This window comes from Odontesthes bonariensis, chromosome 20, assembly GCF_027942865.1.
Source record: "Odontesthes bonariensis isolate fOdoBon6 chromosome 20, fOdoBon6.hap1, whole genome shotgun sequence".
Taxonomy (NCBI): Eukaryota; Metazoa; Chordata; class Actinopteri; order Atheriniformes; family Atherinopsidae; genus Odontesthes; species Odontesthes bonariensis.
Window position 1 is genome coordinate 17,983,559 of NC_134525.1, and position 22,086 is coordinate 18,005,644.

Consider the following 22,086-nt stretch of genomic DNA (forward strand, 5'->3'; position numbering starts at 1 on the left):
ACTGCACAAGATTTTTGACATTTTTATTTATCTATGTATTGATTTTTTTTTTTTTTTACAAAAATAAAAATGATCACATGGCAGAGCTCATTAAAAGCCTGACTGAATCACTTAAACAGTTCTGTTTTGGACAGTTCTACTCACACCACTCCTGGCAAAGTGTACGAATTTGAAAGGAACCTGTGAGACGGACTAAGCTTTGCCAAATTCTGTGATGGCAGCATGCCTAATCCCTTCTTATTCATTCCTTTGATATGACAAGCTGCCAGATGATCTGTAGAGTTAATGGACGAGGCGCACACGAGCTCCGGGCACAGGTGAGAAATAAAACTTGTCGGTCATAATTCCACCACCTGTAAGTTTAGTTCACGCAAGATAAGTAACGACACCTCTGATGCCAGCGCTTACATCATTTGATGTGCAAAGCTCTTAATGAAAGACAGAGCTGTCTCGACAAAAGTGCTGACACGGGGGAAGGTTCTGGGGCATCTGGCAATATACGAGCGGCATAAATATTCAGTAATATTTAGGGACCGTCCTGGGATAGACAGTGCGTGGCAAAACCAGAACGACACTGAAATATTAGAATGATATTTCAGAATAATTGAAGTGTTCTTATGTTTCAGTGAAGGGTTTTTGATCTTATGTGGGGCACCAGGCGAGACAGACGCGTGCAATAAAATGCAGAAGTTCAACGATGATGATATCATTTGAACAGAAAAAAAACGGTAAATGATCCGCTGTGGCTTTTAACATTACGCTTCAGCTAAAAACAATGTGAAAAGTAACAAAGCAATTTGCTTTTTGATTTTTTTCCTTGGTTGCATCGAATGCAGCATGACTCGAATCACCTGAAAAATGAGATACAAAGGGAGTCTCACTGCCGATGACGGGGGAAGATGTTTTCACAACCTTGATTAGAAAATCAGATGTAAAAATTCAAACTTTCTATAAAAATTGGTGTTTTGGCGACTGTCCTTGCTCATAATACCACCTAAATGACTGGTTCCAACCCTTAAAATTAGTCCCTTCCATGGAGTTCACAAATCTGTCTGATACCGAACAAGAACAATTCGATAAGGTTAAACTTTGCCAGGAAAAAAGGTAAAAGAAGCTTGATAAATTTCGAGCACGTGCTACTCCAGCATGGTGAGCATGGACCTGGTGTCTCCTCCTTCCACAGACACAAACCCAAACCAGGTAGCCTGTCTCGGGGAAGTGCTACTGCTGGCTTAGATTTGGTTAAACTTAAGATCCCTTTAAGAACTGCAGTGCTTTTCCATTGACTGGAGAGCCATAGATCCACTTCATTAATCCGCTGAGCACATCTGTTTGTGCACCAGTTTCTGTTTTAAAGCTTTCCGTACATTAATTTGATCTTCTGTCAATGATCACAGCGGAGGAGACAGTTTGTCTCACATCATTCATCTGATCTTCCATGCTGCTCCGAGTGTTTAATGGCATTCGGTGCATATGAGTACCACTCTATGATTTACAAATGCAGCTTGGAGCTGTGTTTATAATGATCCAGATGGTTAGACTAAAATTTTGCAACAAATTCCTCCCCTGCTTCAATTTCAAACACATACTAAAGCTCCGATTTTTCTACATGTACTATCAACTAGTACTAGCTATGTTTGTTTAGTTTTTTTCATTGGTGGTCAGAAGGTTTGTGCTGGTCCTTTTGATCACTGTAATCCCAGTCCCTCCACAAGCAGCTCTTGATTGTAGACATAAGATGAAATATTAAGAACTTAGTTGAGATTAGCCGCTGTTTCCAAACCAGCACTCCAACTACCTTTGGTGCGCTGTGCAAGGTGTACAAACGGTGGGCTTTATAATATGATATATGACTGCAATTTTGACCACTCATGGTTTCAAGAAACTTGCCATAAGAGTTATTTCACAACATGACAATGATTCCAAACATGGTAACAATCACGTGAAAGTTTTGGGGGGGTGGGTCCTGGAGATAATAAGGTAAAAGCAGTGATCTGTCCAAGTATGTCCCCTGACATGAGTCCAACAGAAAGTTTACAATGTTTTGTAGCTCTTTGCAGCTTTTGAAGCTGCACAGTCGTATCTTGAAGGTGGACACACTGAAAACCAAAAGAGGGTCTTCTCATCGTTGCATAAGACTGTCACTTTTGTTGCTTTCAACGTATTGAACCTCACCGTATTTGTTTGTTTTTGCATGAGATCAAATGCTCTACAGCATGTCCTAATAACAAAATAGTTATTGCAGTGTGACACAATTTAACATCTCGTGAAGAGGAGCGTTCTCAGTCTTTCCTTGCCATGCAATAGGCTACCCATTTAAAGCTTTCCAAGTCCATTTTCAAACAGAAGGTGCAGTGTCGAGGAAAACAGGAGAAGCTGCTATCCCCTGATAAAAGACTGACCATGAATCCCTGAGTATGTGGCACTGATCTCCATGCCTGTCAGATATATGAGGCATTCTGTGGCAGCAGAACCACAACACCACAAGCCAGTCCTTAATTACAGCCCTCATAAAGCTGCAAGTCAAGTTGAACATTACAAATGAATCAACTCCCAAGCTCTATTTCTTTTTCTTTCGTGGTATATCCCCAAATCCAAAAGCATGACATCATCTACTCCTCCTCTCGCTCTGGGTCTTCTCAGCTCTGGCAAACAAGGCCACCAACAAATCCCAGCTTTTAATTTCCCATACATTTTTTTAATCATTATTGGACTCATAAGTCATTAAATTCATAGGCGTTGCAGCAAGAATTCCTTAGGAAAACCAGTTCCAGATTTTTAAGATTTTAATCAAAGACCCAATTTATTATGGTGCCTTAGGAAGCCACTCTTGCTTCATAGGAGCAGTTGATACAGATTTATTCTTATGAACAGTACAAAATCTCCATTGAGCTCTAAAGCTTCTTGCGTTACTGTAATTAGGACCAGGCTGGTTATCGTGGAGACTGCAGACTGCAAGCTAAAACTGGTGTTACTGCACAGTCCCCCAGACCTGACACGAATAGAAAGAAAAGGGTAAACCGTGGCTGAAAGCAATTTCCCTCCAAAGATAACGTCGATATATAAACAAGCATAACAGTCAAAATCAGAACCGTTGTCTCATCGAGTTTGGTGAGGTCATACATATTAATAAAGTCAAGTGGAAGACATCGACATGTACAAGCCCCAGGAATTAGGTAGAGGCATAAACAAACAACAAAGAGGCTTGATTGTACCCTGACAGGACATTTTCATGGTGACGAAAAGCAACATCAGTTTACTGAAACAGCGTTTGTTCTTATCAGAAGCAATGTACGGCATAAGAGCTGAACTTTGCCCCCCCTCCCTCTATTTTGGTGCTTAGATTGGACACTTTCATCTACACAGGCAAAGAGACGAGAAAGAATGCCTTTTCATCTCCAAAATAAAGAGTGGCTATGATTTTGCAATGACTTATGAGTATATTAATGTCAGTGGCGCAAAACCCAACTTTTAAAACCCTCCTCCCACTATTGCGAAAAAAAACCCAGCTCAAAACTTAAAAAGAAAAAGGGGAAAGCCCTCTGGTGATGCTTCTGCCCATATGAGAAATACGGATCTTGTTTCTTACTAAATTGTTGCCATGTTGTGAGCAAACAAGACAGAAAGTAAGAAGATGGAAGTCTAAAGTTGAATATTTTACAGCTTGCATGTGTGTGCATCTATATGTGTGTGGTCAGCAGCTATAATCACCACAATCTGGGGTTTGGTCCAATATTGTCCGCCACGCCACAAGGGCTGTTCTGGATGTGTGCATGCAGTTACAGACATAAAACATGAGCAGGCCAGGGTTCCAAAGGGACCAAGACACACAAACAGGACCAACATGGACATAAAGGTGAGCCACATGTCTCACTCCTGTTTCATAGTTTAGGTTTTAAACTGTGTTTTTTGACTAACTGAAGAGCCTTTTGGGTGATAAAAGCTGTGGCTAATAAGTTTTCCTCTAAGATCGTTTACAATGTTTAGTTAAAGCCTGCACTTCTGCCTGCATTTATGGTACTTCTTCCTTTAAAACACAATTAGCGTCACTGTTACTCGGGCATTACTACTGTTCACCTTTTTCTAAATCAGCAAGCTCAAAGATGAGCCCTCTTGATCGTGAGCCACACTGGTAGTTTCTACCTTACACAAAGGGGACATTGTTCCTTTTTCCTTGTGAGAAAGAAGATCATTTCAGTTCTTATAGCATCATATATGTGACGCTGCAACCCAACAACAACCCAGCCAGAAGTGCTTTTATAAAATCAAGTGTAAAACTCCTATATGCACTCAGAGAAGACCCTGAAATTCTGGCCAATGGCAGTTTGTCAGCACTACATTGGCACATGTGCGAGAAAAACGATAATCCAGTACTGTGGCAGCTTTTTTTTTCTTTCTTTTATCTAACAAAACTTTTTTTTTCAGATTAACTACCCTTCCCATATGCACATTCTCTATCTTTAGACTACATCATCGTAGGGCACTTGTTCAGCTGTGAGACTAACATATTACTTGGCCATTGGGTCAAAGCAGCATTAACAGAGGTGCAAAAGCAAAGAAGGAAAAATGTGACAGCCTATATTTCCTGTCAGACTCAACTCTAACATGGATTATTCTACTGAACTTCGCCGCGAGTAACAAATAAGATTCTACGTTTTCTGCATTGCTCATTTTGCTGTTGTAGCCACCCCACAGCTTGCATAGCAATGGGAGGATGTAGGATATGAGAGGTCACACTCCACTTTTAATGAATTCCTGTTGTTTTGGCTCACAGGAGAATCACCGAATGGATTTTATGGATATGTGTACAGGGCTCAGAGGCTCACCGGCCCCACCACAGCCAAAAGCAAACAGGATATTGACAATAACACAGTTAGATTTTCATTCATGCCTCCCCAAAGACATGTCATTGGACAAACTGGCTGTTCCTCAGAGGAAAAAGTTCGGCTAGCAGAGAAAGATACATGTCAAGCGCAAAAGACACACACAACCAGGGCAAACGGGCTGTGTACCTTGCATTAAAAGTTATGTTTGACTCACTTGATATTGATAATCTGTTCACATATGTGATTACAGGGAAAGGCAGTTAATGGTTGTGGGTGAATCCTATCAACAAGGTTGCTGAAAACAATGCATTCTCCTGTTAAACAATATCTGAAAGTGAACTTTAACCCTGTCACAGTTAAAAGTTTTCTAACTTTTCCCGTTTTTTTACGTAGAACTACACAATGAAAAACTTATAGGTCTACTACAACGTTTTTGGGGGCTGTTCAATGAACACAAAAATAAGGTGTGTATTGGCAATAAAGGGTAGACCTTTAGATTTTTTACTTCTTCATAAAAGATTGTGCAGTGTAGCCAAAAACTTTCCTTTATCTCCATTGCCTCCTCAAACGGATGCTTGCAGTTTTGATTTCCTTTCAATTTGTTTAAGTGTGTTTCAGTTTTAAGATACTGGAATTTCCTCGATGATTGTGTGGTGTCGAAAGTTTGTCAAACAGGATATTTGAATATCCCAAACATTTATAAAGTACGAATGCACTCATTATGAAACAAGAGCCACAGATGTTAAAAATCAAGCTTTTCCACTGTTTTTGATTTGCTGTGAGATTTGCTCAGAGGATAACCATGCATGCGCCAGTGTGGAGGTGTGGGGAACAGACCGATGCCAAATATGAAAAGCCAAACAGCATATCAACTTGAGCTCTGCCAATATCCCCCTGGAAACGAAAATAAACTAACGTAAAGGTTCTGCTTTGTATCGTGCACGCATAAATTGCATCACTCTAAATTATCTTTATCCCACTAGAGAAGTTTCCCCCGGCAGATTTTATGACGGTAACAGCCATAACACTCAGAGCTACAGTAAATGTGATTAAAACATATCACTAAGCTGCTACAAAGAAGGCTGCAGAAGAATTTCTTAGGGAATATGCTTTGGCTATTGCTGCAGGAAAGCATTTGGCTTTATGGGGCAATTATCACCTAAAGGAGCTGGCAGAGGCAGGGGGTCTGTCAGACTAATAATAATAACCATTAACAGTGTTTACTTTCCAACATCACCGGGCATTTACAGCCCAAACTAGCACAGACCACAATACGAGGCATGCATTATTTATGGGCAGTCATAAACATGCTAAAAATAAAACATCACCTTAATCCTCTATGGCGTTAAAGGAAAGATGCATGTCATTATTTCTTATTTCAACAACCAATGCTGCGAAGGTACAAATGCAAAGATGACCTGTGTTACCGCATGTACATGTTTTATAATATATTTATAGTTAATGTTTGTGGCTAAACAACCTCTTTATTAGGAGCTTTAATAAACAATGAGCTGAATTGACTTCAAGTCTTTCGCCTCCATCTCTACAACCACTGTTTAATGATCGTGGCACCAGGAGCTCCTGAAGGGCCAGTTAACCACTTACAAGTGATTACAAATCGCATTTGCCTCTCAAAAATAGCCAAACATACCCAGATTAGCACAAAGCAACCACATTAGTAACACTAGGTGACAGGACAAGTGTGCATTTGCAGTTTACATATGGGAGAAATTAGTACATTGTTCTTGAGTGCACCAGACAAGGCTTAACCTACGAAGCTGTAAGGTTGCAAAGAAACTGAGTGTTTAATCTCTTGGTATAAACTGCTGCAAACTAGTGGAAGCTAAACGGATCAGCTTAAACCTCTGAGATTTACAAGATCTTTGGTATTACTTGTGGTCAAGAATCAGAGGACTTGTACAGTAATCATGTTCCGATGTTGAGGTCACAGCATTTTTAAGTTGAAGATGGTGGATGTTGTGTTTAGCCTAATGCATCAGACCTCATTTTTGGTGTTTCAGTTTCTAAAAGTCTGCTCCCAGTTAGCGCAGAGCCTCTCTCCATCTGCTCCACACACGGAGCGCTGCCTTGGCTCCAAAACCCTTTTTTTATTTAAAAAAAAAAATGCTGTAAAAAGCCCTAACACTTAGATCGGGCAATTATAAAAAAGGTATTGGCTTTTTTTTTTTGGTGCTTAAACAAAGGTACCGGCGTCTTAGCTGAGCGCTTTATTAAGAGCATGTGAGCGTCTGCCTTCGTCTGAGTCTGGCGAGTGCCACGTTAGACCACTATAGATTTCCTCACTAAAGCATGTGAGGTCCTATTGAGCAAAACTTTGTGCACTCCCATACCCATAAACATTTTTCTCTGCAGCATGAAATATCTAAATCAGTTTCAGTTGTGTCATTAGATATTCTTTTCATTTATTCCCCCTTTTCAGGCTGCGCACAAGTGCCCTAAGAGGCAAGCAAAGTGATACAGATAGATTTCTAATTAGGGGTATCATTTGTTTGCCACTGTCAATTGTTGTGTGAGCTTAAAGGAGCACATAGAAATAGATCAGTTTTGCTTGGGTGTTGTTCTGTTAACAAGAAGCTTGAGGTGGTTTTTCGCTCAGCCTCAGACAATAGAAGTTGCGGAGTAGAGAGCAACAAAATAATTGATGGCTGTAAAGTGATCTTAATTGTTTGGTGATGGATGTAGGGAGGACACTTACAGAGCCTGACACTTGAGATAAGGCCTCGCATTTCTGCAGCCGACCCGCCACTGTGTCCACCCCAGGCAACGGCGCTGCTCCAGACAACACACGCAAAACAAGGAAAACGAAGGGCAGAGCAGAGGGTAACACAAAAATGTACGGATATGTGAGAAAACAAAAATATTTTGAGACTGAACTGTGTATTGCATACTTACCAGAGATGTCAGGTACAGCTTGTTCAGATATGTGAGGCCTGTGCTCCTCTTCTGATCGGCCGTCTGATAGAGTGTCCCCCTGCAACCTGGAAACAACACGTAAGGCATGTACAAAAGTGTACACAGTGGCAAGGAGATATGTATGCAGAGCATGCTTCGAAGCTGAATGTCAGATAACAAAGAGACATGCACGTCTTTATCAGTCTGAGGTGATGAGACAAAGAGGAAATGTTTAACAAGTTGCTAATCTCTTTTGAAAAATCTGGGACGGTAAGAAAGGAAGACCGCAGGGTTAAGTTTGGGGCCAGCAGCAAAAGCTTTTCATCAAAGCTCATTGTGTTGCTGAAGTCACTGAAATCTGAAATGTTGCTTTCTTTAATAATTTAATCGTACCAATGCGCTAGTCCATATAGAAATAAGCCGTTTCTCTCTGCTTAGTGAAAAAACAAAGATGAAAAAATATCACGAGTGATTTAGGAGATTTCCTTGAAATAATTCTGTAGCTGGTCTTTATCAAAAAGTAATCCAAGCCCCTATAGCTTTTTTCTTTTTTTTTTCAACGATATCTGTTTGAAATACAAGCGGGTCTGAGGGATCTGGCAGTCTCTCTAAGCTACTAAAAGATTTATGTTTCCCTGAGATAGCAAAGTAAACTGTGGGTGAAAGACAAACAGCAACTGAGCTGCTTTTCCAGTGGGAAGGTGAAGATGTTCCACATGGCTTTTTTTTTCTGCATTTATAACTCCTCTACTAACTAGTTCACATGCTACTACTCAAGTATGGAATCAAAGCCTTTTGCTTCTCTGAGACAATAACTATAAATCGTTAAATATGTATTAACCATAATTACACCCTACTTAAGCTCTAGTCTTTTGCATCATGCCATCTCAATGTCATCAGTGCAGCCATGAGCTGAAGACAAAGGAAAGCAATTCGTCCGTTTTTATGGCGCAGCTGCATTCCCAGCCGTAGGGTCTTTCGTTTTCTACCTCTACATTGAGGGTTTAAGAACTTTTTCAAGCGTATTCGATTACTTTCTTTCTTTCTTTAAAACATGCCTCCCTTGTCTCCTTTGCTCTTTAATGGTTTATAAGACCATTAACTGTACCCAAGATGACTATCGTAAGGCCTTCTCATTCTCTGAACAAAAGCTGCTCATAACCGCAAGTCTTGACTACCATTCCCTCATTACATTCCTGATATGAAAGCAATTAATCTAATGAGACCTACAAGCCTAAAAGGAGGATTGTGAAGATTTATCCATTTCCTATGACCGCACTGCCAGCTCCTCCAGAATATGCCGGATATCTGGGATGTGTTTGCAAACAAAGTGCTGTAGGTTTCTGTGGCAGGAATGCATGGCTGTTAAACGAACTGATCAAGTGCATGAGGGAAGTGGATGAAACACTGGCGTGGCCACAGCTACAGCCAAATAGACGGAGACACAGCCACAGCAAATAGGGCCTCACAGCACTTTACACTTGAACCGGCCAGCGGAGGGCCAGAGGAAGCAGAGCATTTCCTGAGCTGCCGCAGCTGGTTAGCAGCCACACAGGCTGACTGGACTCTGGTTGGGCAGAGTCTGGACAGAGGGGAAGGAAAAGGGCTGGGATGGGTTTCATCATGGGGTCAGCCAGTTAAAAAAGATAAGAGATTCTGCAAAGAAATGTTTCTATTTTATCTCAATCATAGTTTCCATAATATCTAAATATATATATCAATATCAACATGACTGTTTCTGTGTTCCAGCAGTGATTAAATGGATCGTGAAAACATATGTCAGGTGTGCCTGTTGAAATTAACAGAACCTTTCGGGGAAGTAAAAGAATTGTCGCCTTCATGCTGTGGGCGTGAAAATAAGTGTCACCTTTTCTCAGCTTTGGGTGGTACGTGGCAACACCAAGTGGGAGAGCCTAATTCACGTTGGCAGCCAGATGGAGCGAATGCACCGTACATGTGTTTAACAGCGTAACACGCAGAGTCACCGACCTGTAGGAGCTCACAGGTGGAAAAAACCCCAAAAGGAGCTGGATTCTAATCAATGTTTGCTGAAGGGGTGACAGGTATGCGAGGTATGCCTCTCCAGCTCTGGCCACTGTTCACAGTTCCATGAGGAATCTGTGTTTGAGAGAGTTACATAATACAGGAAAGGTTATCATCATTTACTGTATGTGCAGTGCCACTGCCCGGACACATTTAAGCTTAGCGAACGCTCCGATACTAAGCCACGATTGAAAGGTGTTTCTGGGAATCCAGTCAAAACAGAGAGACAGGAAAATAACTGAATATTCTTCTATTTCTTTTAATAATGCCTAGAAGAGAATTTTATGAAAATAAATTAGTCATATATGTGTGGAGTTCTATACTCTTTTCAAACTCTCTGCTCCTCACTGATCCACAAATGTATGCCGCGTTTAAATGCTGGTGGAAAGCGGGGGCCATCCCAAACCACTTACTTCCCTCTGTGGTTATTTCTAGGTGGGAAAGTTGTTTTTCCTGAGCAAACACAACAGCCTATTGCCCACACAATAACACAGGCCTACATTTACTTTTCAAGATTCTTAAAATATCAATACAGCCTCTAATTGTGGACTATATAAATGTAAATACGTGGGTTTAATAGGCTACTCCCAGGTGGGAAGCTTGTTGTTCTAAATCAGCTGGGAAGACGGAGAACACCGCTGATCGCTTCACAGCGGTTATGTTCTAAGCGAAAATGAAAACATCTACAACCCATAGAAATTTGCAACATTCACAGATGTTTTGGTGAATGCCGCTGAGGCACACAGCAGTTGCCTCCCGAGGCACGAATACAAAGACTCACAACCCAAAGAGGAGCCGAGGAGTGAGAGTGTGAATGCGTCTCAGAACGCTGATCTGTGTGCAAATGTGTTCAGTTTACAACGTGTATAATTGTGGAGTTGCTTTATACATGTTAAAGGTGGATTAGAACTCATATTTGCGTACACCCACAGTTTGTAATTGGTGTTATACAACTTTTTGACCATTATGAGACACATTTCTACCAGAAGAAATAAAGTTGCAGGATAACAATGAATGACTGATGATTTATAGAAAAGAAATGTGTGAGGCTATTGCTGTGGGAAGGAATGACCTTCAATACAGGCAAATATTGCAGCAGACCTGAAGAAGCCTCTGACTGAAGACACCACAGTCCTGGCTTTTGTTTCTTGCTGGTTTTTAGTTTGGTTCTTTGCTGTTCCTGCCTCTGCATTACCTATTGTTATATTTTTAAAAAAAGCCTATGTTTCTTCTGTTTCTTCTTTCTCGGGTCCTTTTCCTCTGTCTGCTCTAGTCATGAATCACAACAATTTTCAGCAGTTTTGTGCAACATTTTCCTTTGCACAATCGGCTCGATTGCTACCAATGTAGTTCCAGTAACAGAGCCAGACTCTTTGAGTCATTGACTCCAATGCTGCTGTGTCAACAAACACCTCCAATATCTGTGTCAGTGCATACGCAAACCCCTGCCTAAGCTTGATTTCAGAATTCAGGGTTTTCGGAAAAGCACAAAAGGCCAACCACGTGTGCACCCTTTTTCCAGCTAACTGGTCTGTTTAAAGCCCTTACAATTCCCAAAAATGATTGCCTGATAAAAATCAAGAAAGATTCGGTTCGAGAGTTAAGGGGAGTGAAGGAAGAATTTGACCTAAACCAGCAGCAGACAAGCAGACGGAGAAGAAGAACAGATGGCTGACATTACAGTCATCAAACAGAAACCACAAGAGCTAAAAAAAAAAATAATTACTCCTGATACAGATGCTGCTATGCTTTGCCACTGATCCAACCATGACACAAGGGTATAAACAATTTGCTTAGAAACATCAAGTCGATAAACTGCCAACAAAAGTCCAGAGATAGCATTCATTCTCCAGCAAAACCTCTGAAAGCGGCCCGCAGCCTGTGTGCGGAACAGAACTGATAAGCTGCATGAATGAAAGAGGAGTGGGAAACATTCCCCAAACAGTGACGGCTGCACAGGCAGATGTGTGCCTGGCGTCTCATCGTGGCAGATACACGTTTATCTCTGAATGGCATCGAGGAAGAGCTTTGCCCACACCTGCCTGTGATGTCGCACCAAATACAGCTCAGAAATCTGAGCACTAGACTAATGCTTTGGGTTATGGAGGGAATCAGGAAATGTGTCAGAGGAGAAAACTGTGATAAATAGAGAGATGGTGATAATGGAGATGATTATCCATGTAAGGATTTTGGAGGTAGAATGGACTTAAGACATAACATTTTTCTTCTCTACCTTGGATGCAAATGCAGATAGGGAGGGACAATGAAGGGTGAGGCTCTTTAAGGGGTCATGACTCAAAATAAAAGCAAGGCTGAAAGACTATCAAGAAAAGAATTAAAATGAATAGTATCAACTTATCAGTCGAGGAGTTGTCTTTGAATTTATGGAATTGGATGCATGAAACATTAAATTGTGATTCCGAGAAAGCTATGGGGGTCCAGGGGAATGCATCGCTGGGAATAAAATCTTCAAAAGTGTGTCCTTAAATGGTGACTCCTAGTGATTTTTTCCCACAGGAATTTCTGGCAAAAGGACCTTCCAATGTTGTGGGCATGACTGCTTTAACTCAAACCAAGATCTTTTCCTAAAACATACCAAGTGGTTTGGGTACTTAAAAGTAACCAAACCACACAGAAAACAGAAAATAATGGGTCAAAAACTCCTTGTAAATCTATTAAAAGTAATAAACACAGGAGTCACAGGACTCAAACCTCAGTCTCCTGTGTGAAAGTCCTTTATCAGAGCCATTCATCTGTTGTGACTCCCTGCTTGTATGAACATCATGCTCCCTCATATCACTTTTAAAGCTTTTCAAGCAGAGAGCTCTGCAGGCAAACCTCTGCCACTAGCTGAAGAAAAAACTAAGAAATTATTTGACTCACTGCAGATGAAGGCTTTCCCTAGTGGTTCACTGATTGCATCTTCATGCTTACACTTTTTCTTCATAGCTCAGAGAACAAGTGGGTGCAGGGATCCTGTCAACCACACCAAAGTTTGCTGAAACATGAAAGTTGTCAAAATATGTAATCTGTGGTTGTAATCTCTTGTTTTAATGAATTGAGCAGAATAACACAGCATAACAGTAATTCTGGTAGGGAGGGAGCAAGAGAATCTTGTCACTGTGATCAAATGCTTATTTGTCAATCATTGATACACGAAAGTGCGCGGTCCATTCATTCAGAACAGGGAAGCTTTCTACTGAAATGTAACCAGCTATAAAGCACAAATGCTTCAAGACTTTTTGAAGTAACGCTCGAGAATCTGGATTCTGTTTAATCTTTGGCTCCCTCTACAGTTGTGTCATGAAAAACAAATCCTGCACATGCACAGCCATACACGAAAATGTGTTATCACGATGAAGACACCAAAAATGTCAAGTGGCAATGTAGGATAATGTTAGAAGACCCAACAAGAATAAGACTGCATGTCTCTGCAGACTGTGATATTTGTGATGACCGAACACACTCACAGAAAGAAAAAAAAGACTAGAACGGAGCAGAACTGTAGTCGCTAACAGAGGCTTCCTCTGTGAGGGCGGTAAGGTTAGAACTTACATTTCAATCTCTTATAAATAACGTGCTGCTGTTGTAATGTTCGGTATTTCCCGTTAGCTGACATACAGAGCACTAAAGTAAAAGTCTGGAATAAATAAACATGTTTCAAAAGTTCTATCATTGGAATCAACCTTTTTACAACCTTCGCAGAGCAGAGGAAGAAATAACTGTAACATATACATGATAACGAACCTGCACGTTGGCAACTTTACGGACGGAGCCAAGCACAGCAAGCTTGACACAAAACAGATCAAGTCAGCTAATCAGTAACTACTTACCAATAGCAACTAGAAGACTAAAACTACATCTGTCATCGTGTTTTTTTTCTCTTCACTCTCTACAGCAGTGAAATTCAATCTGATGTTTATTCTTGTCCTGTCTCTGGCCTGTGCATTTTATCGCTTTTACCTCACTTCCTCTGATAGCGTTTTCTGGGATCTCTTCGTCACATCTGCCACAGTGGATTGTTTTTCCTCCGTTTTTTTTTGCCCAACTTTATTTGTTATGGCGATTGTGTCTTTTTTTTTTTTTTTTACCTTATCTATTGTGGTAAAAGTGTGTTGTTATCTGGTTGTTGGTGCATGGCATGGTACCATAAAGCAAAACAGAAAACAGAGTTGTGAAATCTGGCAACTCGGCCTCCAGAGGCTGCCTGAGAATGGGCACAATGAATATCGGTGCACTTCAAAATGAGTCGGATTTACACACTAATCTTGTGTTGCTTCAAATTAGGCCTGCTGTGGCTGCTTTACAGCTTCCTTTGTCAGTTTGTTTGTACAATATGCAGCAACCGAGGTGAGAAATAGTTTAGTTAATGTAAAACACACATGCAGTTTCTATCCAAGCGCATCATGTTTTTGCATGGACACTGTACAGGCCCTCGGCAGCTCTGTCAGAGGCAGATTGCTGGTCTTTTAGAATCTATTACAGCTCCTTCACCCCAACTGCCGTAAGACTTTTTAACAGTATGGCAGAAAGCTGAAACAGTTTTAACTGCCTTTTTGTGCCCATTACTATGTATTAACCCTGCACCATCACTGCTTTTGATACAAACTGGAATCAATAACCTGATTTTATATCTGGACAACTTTTGGATCTTTCTTTTTTTACAAACTTTTGATTATGCTGGAAAGTAGTCCCTCTTAGTGGAGAGGTATTGAATGTATATAGCTTGTATATGACAAACTCTATGTTTCTGATGACACTGCAGCAAGTTAATTTCCAAATAAAAGTTTATATCCGTCTGTTTATCCGTCGTCTTTTTAAGCACTGCTTCATCTGCTTAAATTGACGAGCCTCCTTTGATTTCACCATACAAGGAAACAAATGGGTTTGCATTCTTGTTGAGTGTTTGATGATGGGGACCCTGATACAACTTCCTCAAGTCTGGTAAAAAAGAACATGTTGCAGTTTTACACGGGGTTATAAACTGAACAGTTTCTTGGCCAAGTGGAGTAACTGAACGCAACCCTCTGTAAAACAGCTGCTTGTTTTGTTTGTGCCTGCTTCCAGTCTTAATACTAAGCAAAACAGACAGCTCTGACAGTGGTATGGATTAGCCCGTTTGAATCTTAAGAAGAAAGCAAATGAATTTTGTGGTTTTTTTGGAAAATGTCAAACCACTCCTTTAAATTCTCACGACTGATCGACTCTACTGATGTGCAGAGGGCCAGATAAGAGAAGGTGGAAACATTTACCTGGCACACCTAGAGCAGATGTTGAGTGTAACTTTGGCCTGTGGTTCAGACTGATAGGAGCTGCGTCCCTGGCTGAACTTACTGCCGGATGGAGCCAGCCCCGTCACACCCTCCATCCGCAGGTCATCCAGGTCCTCTGAGGGCAGAGGGAGTGACATAGCAGAGGGGGGAAGAAGCAAAACAAGGAAAATGGAGAGAAAACAAGAAACAGAAAGGACAGGCATTAATCATCCATTGTCTCTCCCTTGTAAATATGATGCCCCGCGATGACAGTCTGCTGAGAGCCAAAGAAGAAAGCGTGACCATCACAGTAAGTAAACATTATCAGCCCAGCCATACTGATGTGTTCCCTCACATGCACGCCATCCACACATGTTCATCCACAAGAACATGCAGATCTTTTTTTTTTTTTCAACTTTTTCACTGCTCTCATCACCACAAAACCCTTTCTTTTGAGGAACAATGTTGAAGCGTTGATGACAGCACCACATTATGGCAGGACAGAAAACAGGAAGGGCAACAGGCTGAGGGCGAAGGGGGCAAAACAATTCAGTGGGTGAGAAAATATGTGCGAGAATATGAAGGAGGAGGGAGACGGAGGGCTGGAAAGTTGGGTTTCGTCTGATCTCTCACTGTGTCCTTAAGAGCAAACAGTCGCTGCGGAGCACACAATCACACGTACTGTAGACCCTCATCCCTCTGAAACTAAAGAAGTCCATATGCATCAGACACGCCAGCACTGTTCATGTTAGCTTCTTAGTGTTTTTCTCTGTCTTACACTAGCAGCTGCATTTTGAACACATTCTTAACAGGTGCAGAGGGCCTTTCATTTTTTTTTCCCCCTAATATACATATTAATAGTATTTACTCTTTTTCTACATTCCCACCCTTTCATAAGACATCTGCTTTATTTCAAACTACAGCTGTACCCTATAAGCTGACACACTGTCCATGTGAAGCACTAGAAATTTTGGACATTTGGAGGTAATTCAAGCCTGAGCAGAATCAGCTGTCATGTCATCATGGGGAACTCTCAACATCAAGACAACATCAAGTCCACTTATGTCATAGTAGCAGCATTAGCAAAATGGAGAAAGAAAGCTGAAATCAAACCAATAACCAGATTTATGACAAAACAGCAAAGTAGTGACGCAAAATAATATGAAATCAATGTTTTCTACAGCGCAGCAGAGACTTGTAACAGTTCGTTGATGACGATCAAAGGGGAGCTTCTGAATGAGCCAGACCATTTTGGCTCCGAATGCATCCACATGGGATAAAACATATTGCAGTACTTTCCGTGTTACAGTTCCGTCCGTGAGAATGAATAGTGAGCGGGTGTTTTGGACTCTAATTGTTGCTCACATTTAATGTGCTGGTCAAGCTGATTTAAAGGGATAGTTCGCCTCTTTTGACATGAAGCTGTATGACATCCCAAACTAGCAATATTGTTTTCTATACATTTTCTTACCCCCTGCTGCGTCCTGTGAGCCGAGTTCTGGCCTCGTTTTTGGCGTTGACGAAGGTAGTCCGGCTAGTTGGCTGGGGTCGCAAAAATAAAGCGTTTTGCTTCTCAAAACAATAAGTGTTCAAATGAGTAATACATTTGCATCACAAAATCGTTCTCAAGGAATTTGTGTGGCGCCTGACTCTCTAACAGTTTAGTTATTTGAAACCAACAATGATACTTTTTTGGAGGGATCACGTTACGTCGCCTCTGGTTTGGAGGAGAAAAAAATGGGCCTCACACCTTGCAATAGGAGAACGCATGACTAATCACCTGGATTAGATTGGATGACACTTGCACATGAGAACTCTTTGCCTCCATCCATTCATCAGCAAGGCACAGATCCAAAAAAAACTCATCTGTCTCCTGTCTCCACTGGGTGTCAGGAAATTACTCTAAATACAGCATTTATCTGTGAATCTATCCCGACCTGTTACAGTAGGCTACACCGAGTTATCTCAGAAAACCACAAGGCATGAGCAAAAATGACATGTCTGAACTTTAAACTGTTGACGAGTAAAGCTGTTGACACGCAGTGGATCAGTTGCTGTTTGCTCCTTGCTCCAGAGGATTAATTTCATTTACATTGGTGGGCTCTTGGTATGTTTGCTGGAGCTACAATGATGTTAAATTGTGGTTGCCAGCTTTATTTGAAGTAACATAATAACTTCCACCAGGGAGGTTATGTGGTTGGTGGAGTTTGTCAGTTTGTTTGTTAGCAAGACAGGTGCATTTCAGGATCACTCCCATCACATCCCACTTGTTTGAGTCCTTGTTTGGCAGGACTACTAAAAGACTAATGGACTAATCTGCATGAAAATCTTACCAGAGATGGCCCACAGTCCATGTTAGATCTGATTAACTTATGATGTCGATTCAGATCTGGATCTGGATCCAGAAATGTTTCATTAAGTCTTGGAGAATGTATTCAGCTTCACACTACATTGCCCTTGGTACAGTGTAAAATAATAATTAGTTTGTTAATTAGTAGTTGTAATCAGTCACGTTTATAGGAGTGTGGAGTATGGATGGAAAGATATGGCTATTGCATCTATTCTAATTTGATGTCATCCATTCTTTGAACAAAATACATTTCCAAAAATATGTGTTTTCTGAAATAAGACATTTACCCTTATCTTTTGCCCAGGTCTGAACATGACACAAATGCTTTTATGGACTGACTAAAGAGGCTCAGTCTGAACATGCTCTGGCCTGAAAGGCGTGGACGATGATTTTGGTGCCTGTCCCTGTTGCATATGTCAATTCACGGCAGTTCTCCTGTCAGAAAGCAAATTTAGTTAGGGGCACTATTGAAATGACTATGAAGGTGTCAAATGGAAAGATCTGTGGTGAGCTATTTGCTGCTGATTGCAGCATTATTCACAGCCCAAAGAAAGCATGTCTTGGGGCGGCTGTAGCTCAGAAGGAAGAGCAGTCGCCTAACAATCTGAAGGGAGGCGGTTTGGACTCTCTGCTTCTCCAGGGGCAAGATACTGAACCCCACGTGTCCTACCGATGCATCCATCGGTGTATGAATATGTATGAATGTGTATGAATGGGTGTGAATGTGTGTGAATGCACGGTGTAGTGTGCTGTGTGAGTGAATGGGTGAAGGTGGCAAAGTGCTTTGATTGGCCAGCCAGAATAGAAAGACGCCATACAAATACAACAATTTACCATTTTATGCCTATTATTTTCAAACAAGAAACAATCTGCTTTCTGTAGCTGTTCCTTTGTATTTACAGGTCAAGCATTTAGCACAGGTTTGTGAATTGTCATAGAGTTTCAAAGCCTGAAGGCTAATTTGTACAGCTTTTGCTACTTCATATATGGCAACACTAGAGGTTTTATTGTTGCTAAAATTTTTAGTAATAGCTCAGGTCTCCTCCTCCATTAGCATGTCTGCAAATCATTTTCTATAAGCATATTAGTGTGCCAGCTTATACTCTTACTGTTAGCGTGGCAACAGGTGTTTAGTCCTGATAACAACAACAACAACATAACTGCAGCTTTTTTATAGCTCAGAAAAAAAAGCATCTATTTTGCCAAACCAATTGTCTCACTATCAAAGATCACAAATGACAATTCTGTTTGTTCTGTTTTTCCTACGTATTCATCTATACGTAAAATGATCTAGATCATAAAGTCTGACGGTCTTCTTAGTTCTCCAACATTTTGATCCCTGGCATCTGCAATGTCACTCCGGTACACATCACCAGAGAAAAGGGGTTGTTTTAGTGTTTTGAGAAGGATAGATAAGCCACATTCCAGTAATACCCTTAAGCAGGGCAATATTAAATGTCCCATTCATCACGGAATGCATTGGAGAGGTGGGGCCAGAGAGAGCCACCAGCGATTTGGGCAATTTTCTGGTCGTGGGAACTGCTCACTTTAGTGCCTTCCCTCTTTTCTTTTTTTTTCCTCGTCCATTCCCACTTCTTTCCCCTCTAGCTATTACCCCCTCTTTTGGCAACTAACTAATGTGGCATGCCGGATTTTCTTTGGGTCATAGCCCATGATACAAATCATTAGTTGACACTTGGAAACATTCACTTGTGAGAATGCAGCTTTCATGAAATACGAAACGAATGGCAGCAACCGGCCCTGACCCTGAAAGAGAACGTGACCTCAGTGTGCACAGCTGCTTGTCACCTCAACTCCGTCTTTGTCTTTTCAACTTGTTTTCTTTCGGACGCAAACAATATGACACAATAACAGAGAAAGGCCTATGTGTCTGAAGAAAGATAAAGGTCACGGAGGTAAATACAGGCTTTTCTCTCAAGTGCATCCCACACAGAAAACTGATTAAAGGCTGCCTGAAAGAAATGTAGCAGAAGCTGAAACATGCAGAAATAAGTCCCTACATTTTGTTCTGAGACCAGATCATCTGTACTTGCAGTCGCTTCTCAAGTATACCCTTGTTGAGGCTCCTTTTAGCTTAACAACAGAGGATGTTGTTTGAGATAAAGCTGCAGATGGAAACAGTTTTGTTCGTTTTTGGTTTGTATGTGCTACTTTTATGTGTTTGCATGTTTGTGGATATGGAAGTGAAGATGGAAGAATAAGGCATACCGCAAAACTGCAAAAGCTTAAGCCCCCGACTGCCCCATGTTAACCACTTTATTGGTCCTGGATGTAACTCATTAAGATGGCATGCAATATGCTTGTTCAGACCTGGAGCAATCTCCGCATGCTTCATTCTTTCAATTCGTGACGCAGCAAGATTCTTTTTGTGTAATGTCATTGTCTCAAGACGCATCTCTTTTTTTTCCCCATCAGTGTTGCGGAACATCAGGGGTAAGGCAGTAATTTACAGCAAATGTCAGAGGGTTAAGCATTCCAAATGTTTTTCATTCATGAGGCAGAGAAATTAAGGCTAAGCCCCTGGGTTTTAAGATAATGTTCTCATAAGATACTTAGGTTTAAACCTGCTCTCTTAATCTGTGCAACAGCACTGTGACCCTCAGCTATGTCATCTATGAGGCTGAATCCAACTCTGAATTCTGGAGAGAGAGAGGTGACGCCGTGCTATCTCTAAGAAAGGCCTGAAATGAAACATTGTGGCGTTTGGGTGCTAACATTATAAATGACTTCTTCTATATGCACATCCTCTTTCATTTCTAAGGTTTGCGTATCAGGATGAAATAAAAAAAAATGCTCTCGCCCCTACCAGGTCTCAAGATGAGGTAAATACAACCTCAGATGAAAAACAGCCAACACATTACATTGTGTCATTAAGACCAAAGAGCAGATGTTCCTCATACTATAGCAACAAGTATTCTGAATCATGTGCTCACGTGTCTTGACTAGAGGCACTTCTATGCTGTACAACTTTAGACATAAAATATTAGTCAAGAGGAGATTTCTGCAGTCTAATGCAAATAGAAACCAAAAAGTCAGAGCGAACTTGTACATAGCCAAAACAAATCGCCTGATACATCATGTAAACTGCACTTAAACCTTAACTTAACTCAGCTTAGTCTTTTCATGTGAAAATTTGTGACTCCATGCTCCCATCAAAGTTTATGTCAACACGCGGCACGTTTGGTGTGTATAAGTGTCAACTTAGTCAAACACGTGCGCATTCTCTCCACGTTCACAATAGACCTCAGCATGGCTCCCACACAATACCACCATGATAAGTTTACAGTGCGTCTCTCGCAGGACCAGTTTACCCCGAGACCATGACAGCCTCCCAGGCCTCCGTCTAGACACAACAAGCGTCTGTCCACACTCGCCCGTTTGTCAGCCCGTCACATTTTCACTCCCCGGGCACTGGGGCAACCATGCATGCTCCCCCTGCCTAACAACAAGACATGGCAGATAAATAAAATGTGTGCCTGCACTGTGGGGTGGGGGGGTAAGCGTATGAAGGGGGGAATGGAAACTATTCAAGCGATGCAATCCCAACAAAAGGCCTGAGCGATGAGAAATTCCGTGCCGCAATCACTCACTCACAAGTGAAGCCAGAAAGGAGTGGAGCAGAGTGCGCAGATAAAGTGTTGGTGTGCTCTTCTCTCCAAGTTTCCATGTAATTTAATGTTGTTTAAATAGCGACGGACTGACTGGCTCTTTGCTGCTCTTCGTGAAACTAAGAACAGAGCTGAAGTCATAATTAGCACACTAGCTTCACAAATAACTTAATGTACACCTTCTCGGATGATGCGTTGACAGATATATGGGGTGGAATCATCCCAAGCACTACCGCACACGTGGAGATGGAGGACGCGCACGTACACACTTCAGCGTCTGCCGCATCATGTCGGCGGCATTTCATCGAGCGCTCTGATTTATTGTGTCTCATCTAAGTGAAATAATTGAATTTTCCATTCTTTCATGAGCAGCGGCGACGTGTCACCACAAAACACTGGGCTCTACTTAATAGTCTGTATGTGGCAGACGCTTTGCTCCTTACGGTGCACAGCCAAGAGCTGCACTCACTCACATGTGTGAGCAACGCACTCAGACGAGCAGATAAAAAGGCGCACGGCAACACATGCAGTGACACTTGCAGACCTCACACTTCTGCTGCCCTCACACATGCAACCAGCATTTGTGTTTCATTAAGCCTCAAACACAATGCCTTCACTTGGCGGCTTGTCGTCACTCGGGCATCTTTGATGTGACTCGCGACAGAGACACATTTGTTTGGCTTGGTAATAAAAACAATTTTCCGACTTGCATATTATAATTATGTATCGGCTTTCAATGGCACCGTCACTCTGAGACCCTCGCCCCCCGGCCTAAATATACGACTGCTAGGCTCTCAGGCCTCACAGCTCTGAAAACCCTGATCAGAATCAGATGGGGACACACATGAGCGAGGTAACATCACAGCTCTGAGGTCTGTGGAAAGTCTTATCACAGACCTCGATGCAAACCTCCTTTTAACTCCCTTTCTAACCGCAAATATACCAGAGATTAGGACGTTGCTGTAGACACAGCTGCTTGATGTATTGATGAATTACAGTGCCAGTCATTTGGTCCTTGAGCTTTTTTTTTTTTTTTTTTTTGGAATGATACTTGATCTTAAAGAACGCGTGTC

At 41.5% G+C, this 22,086-nt stretch overlaps 1 protein-coding gene across 1 annotated transcript in view; it reads right to left on the reverse strand.

The window, feature by feature from the left end:
• c20h8orf34 (chromosome 20 C8orf34 homolog) overlaps positions 1 to 22,086 on the reverse strand; it is a 68,515-nt gene that overhangs the window by 12,314 nt on the left and 34,115 nt on the right. The window contains exons 8-10 of the mRNA XM_075452291.1: positions 15,035 to 15,170; positions 7,740 to 7,825; positions 7,543 to 7,616 (exon numbers count right to left, since the gene is read on the reverse strand). Coding sequence (XP_075308406.1) covers positions 7,543 to 7,616; positions 7,740 to 7,825; positions 15,035 to 15,170 — 296 coding nt within the window. The remainder of the gene's footprint in view (positions 1 to 7,542; positions 7,617 to 7,739; positions 7,826 to 15,034; positions 15,171 to 22,086) is intronic.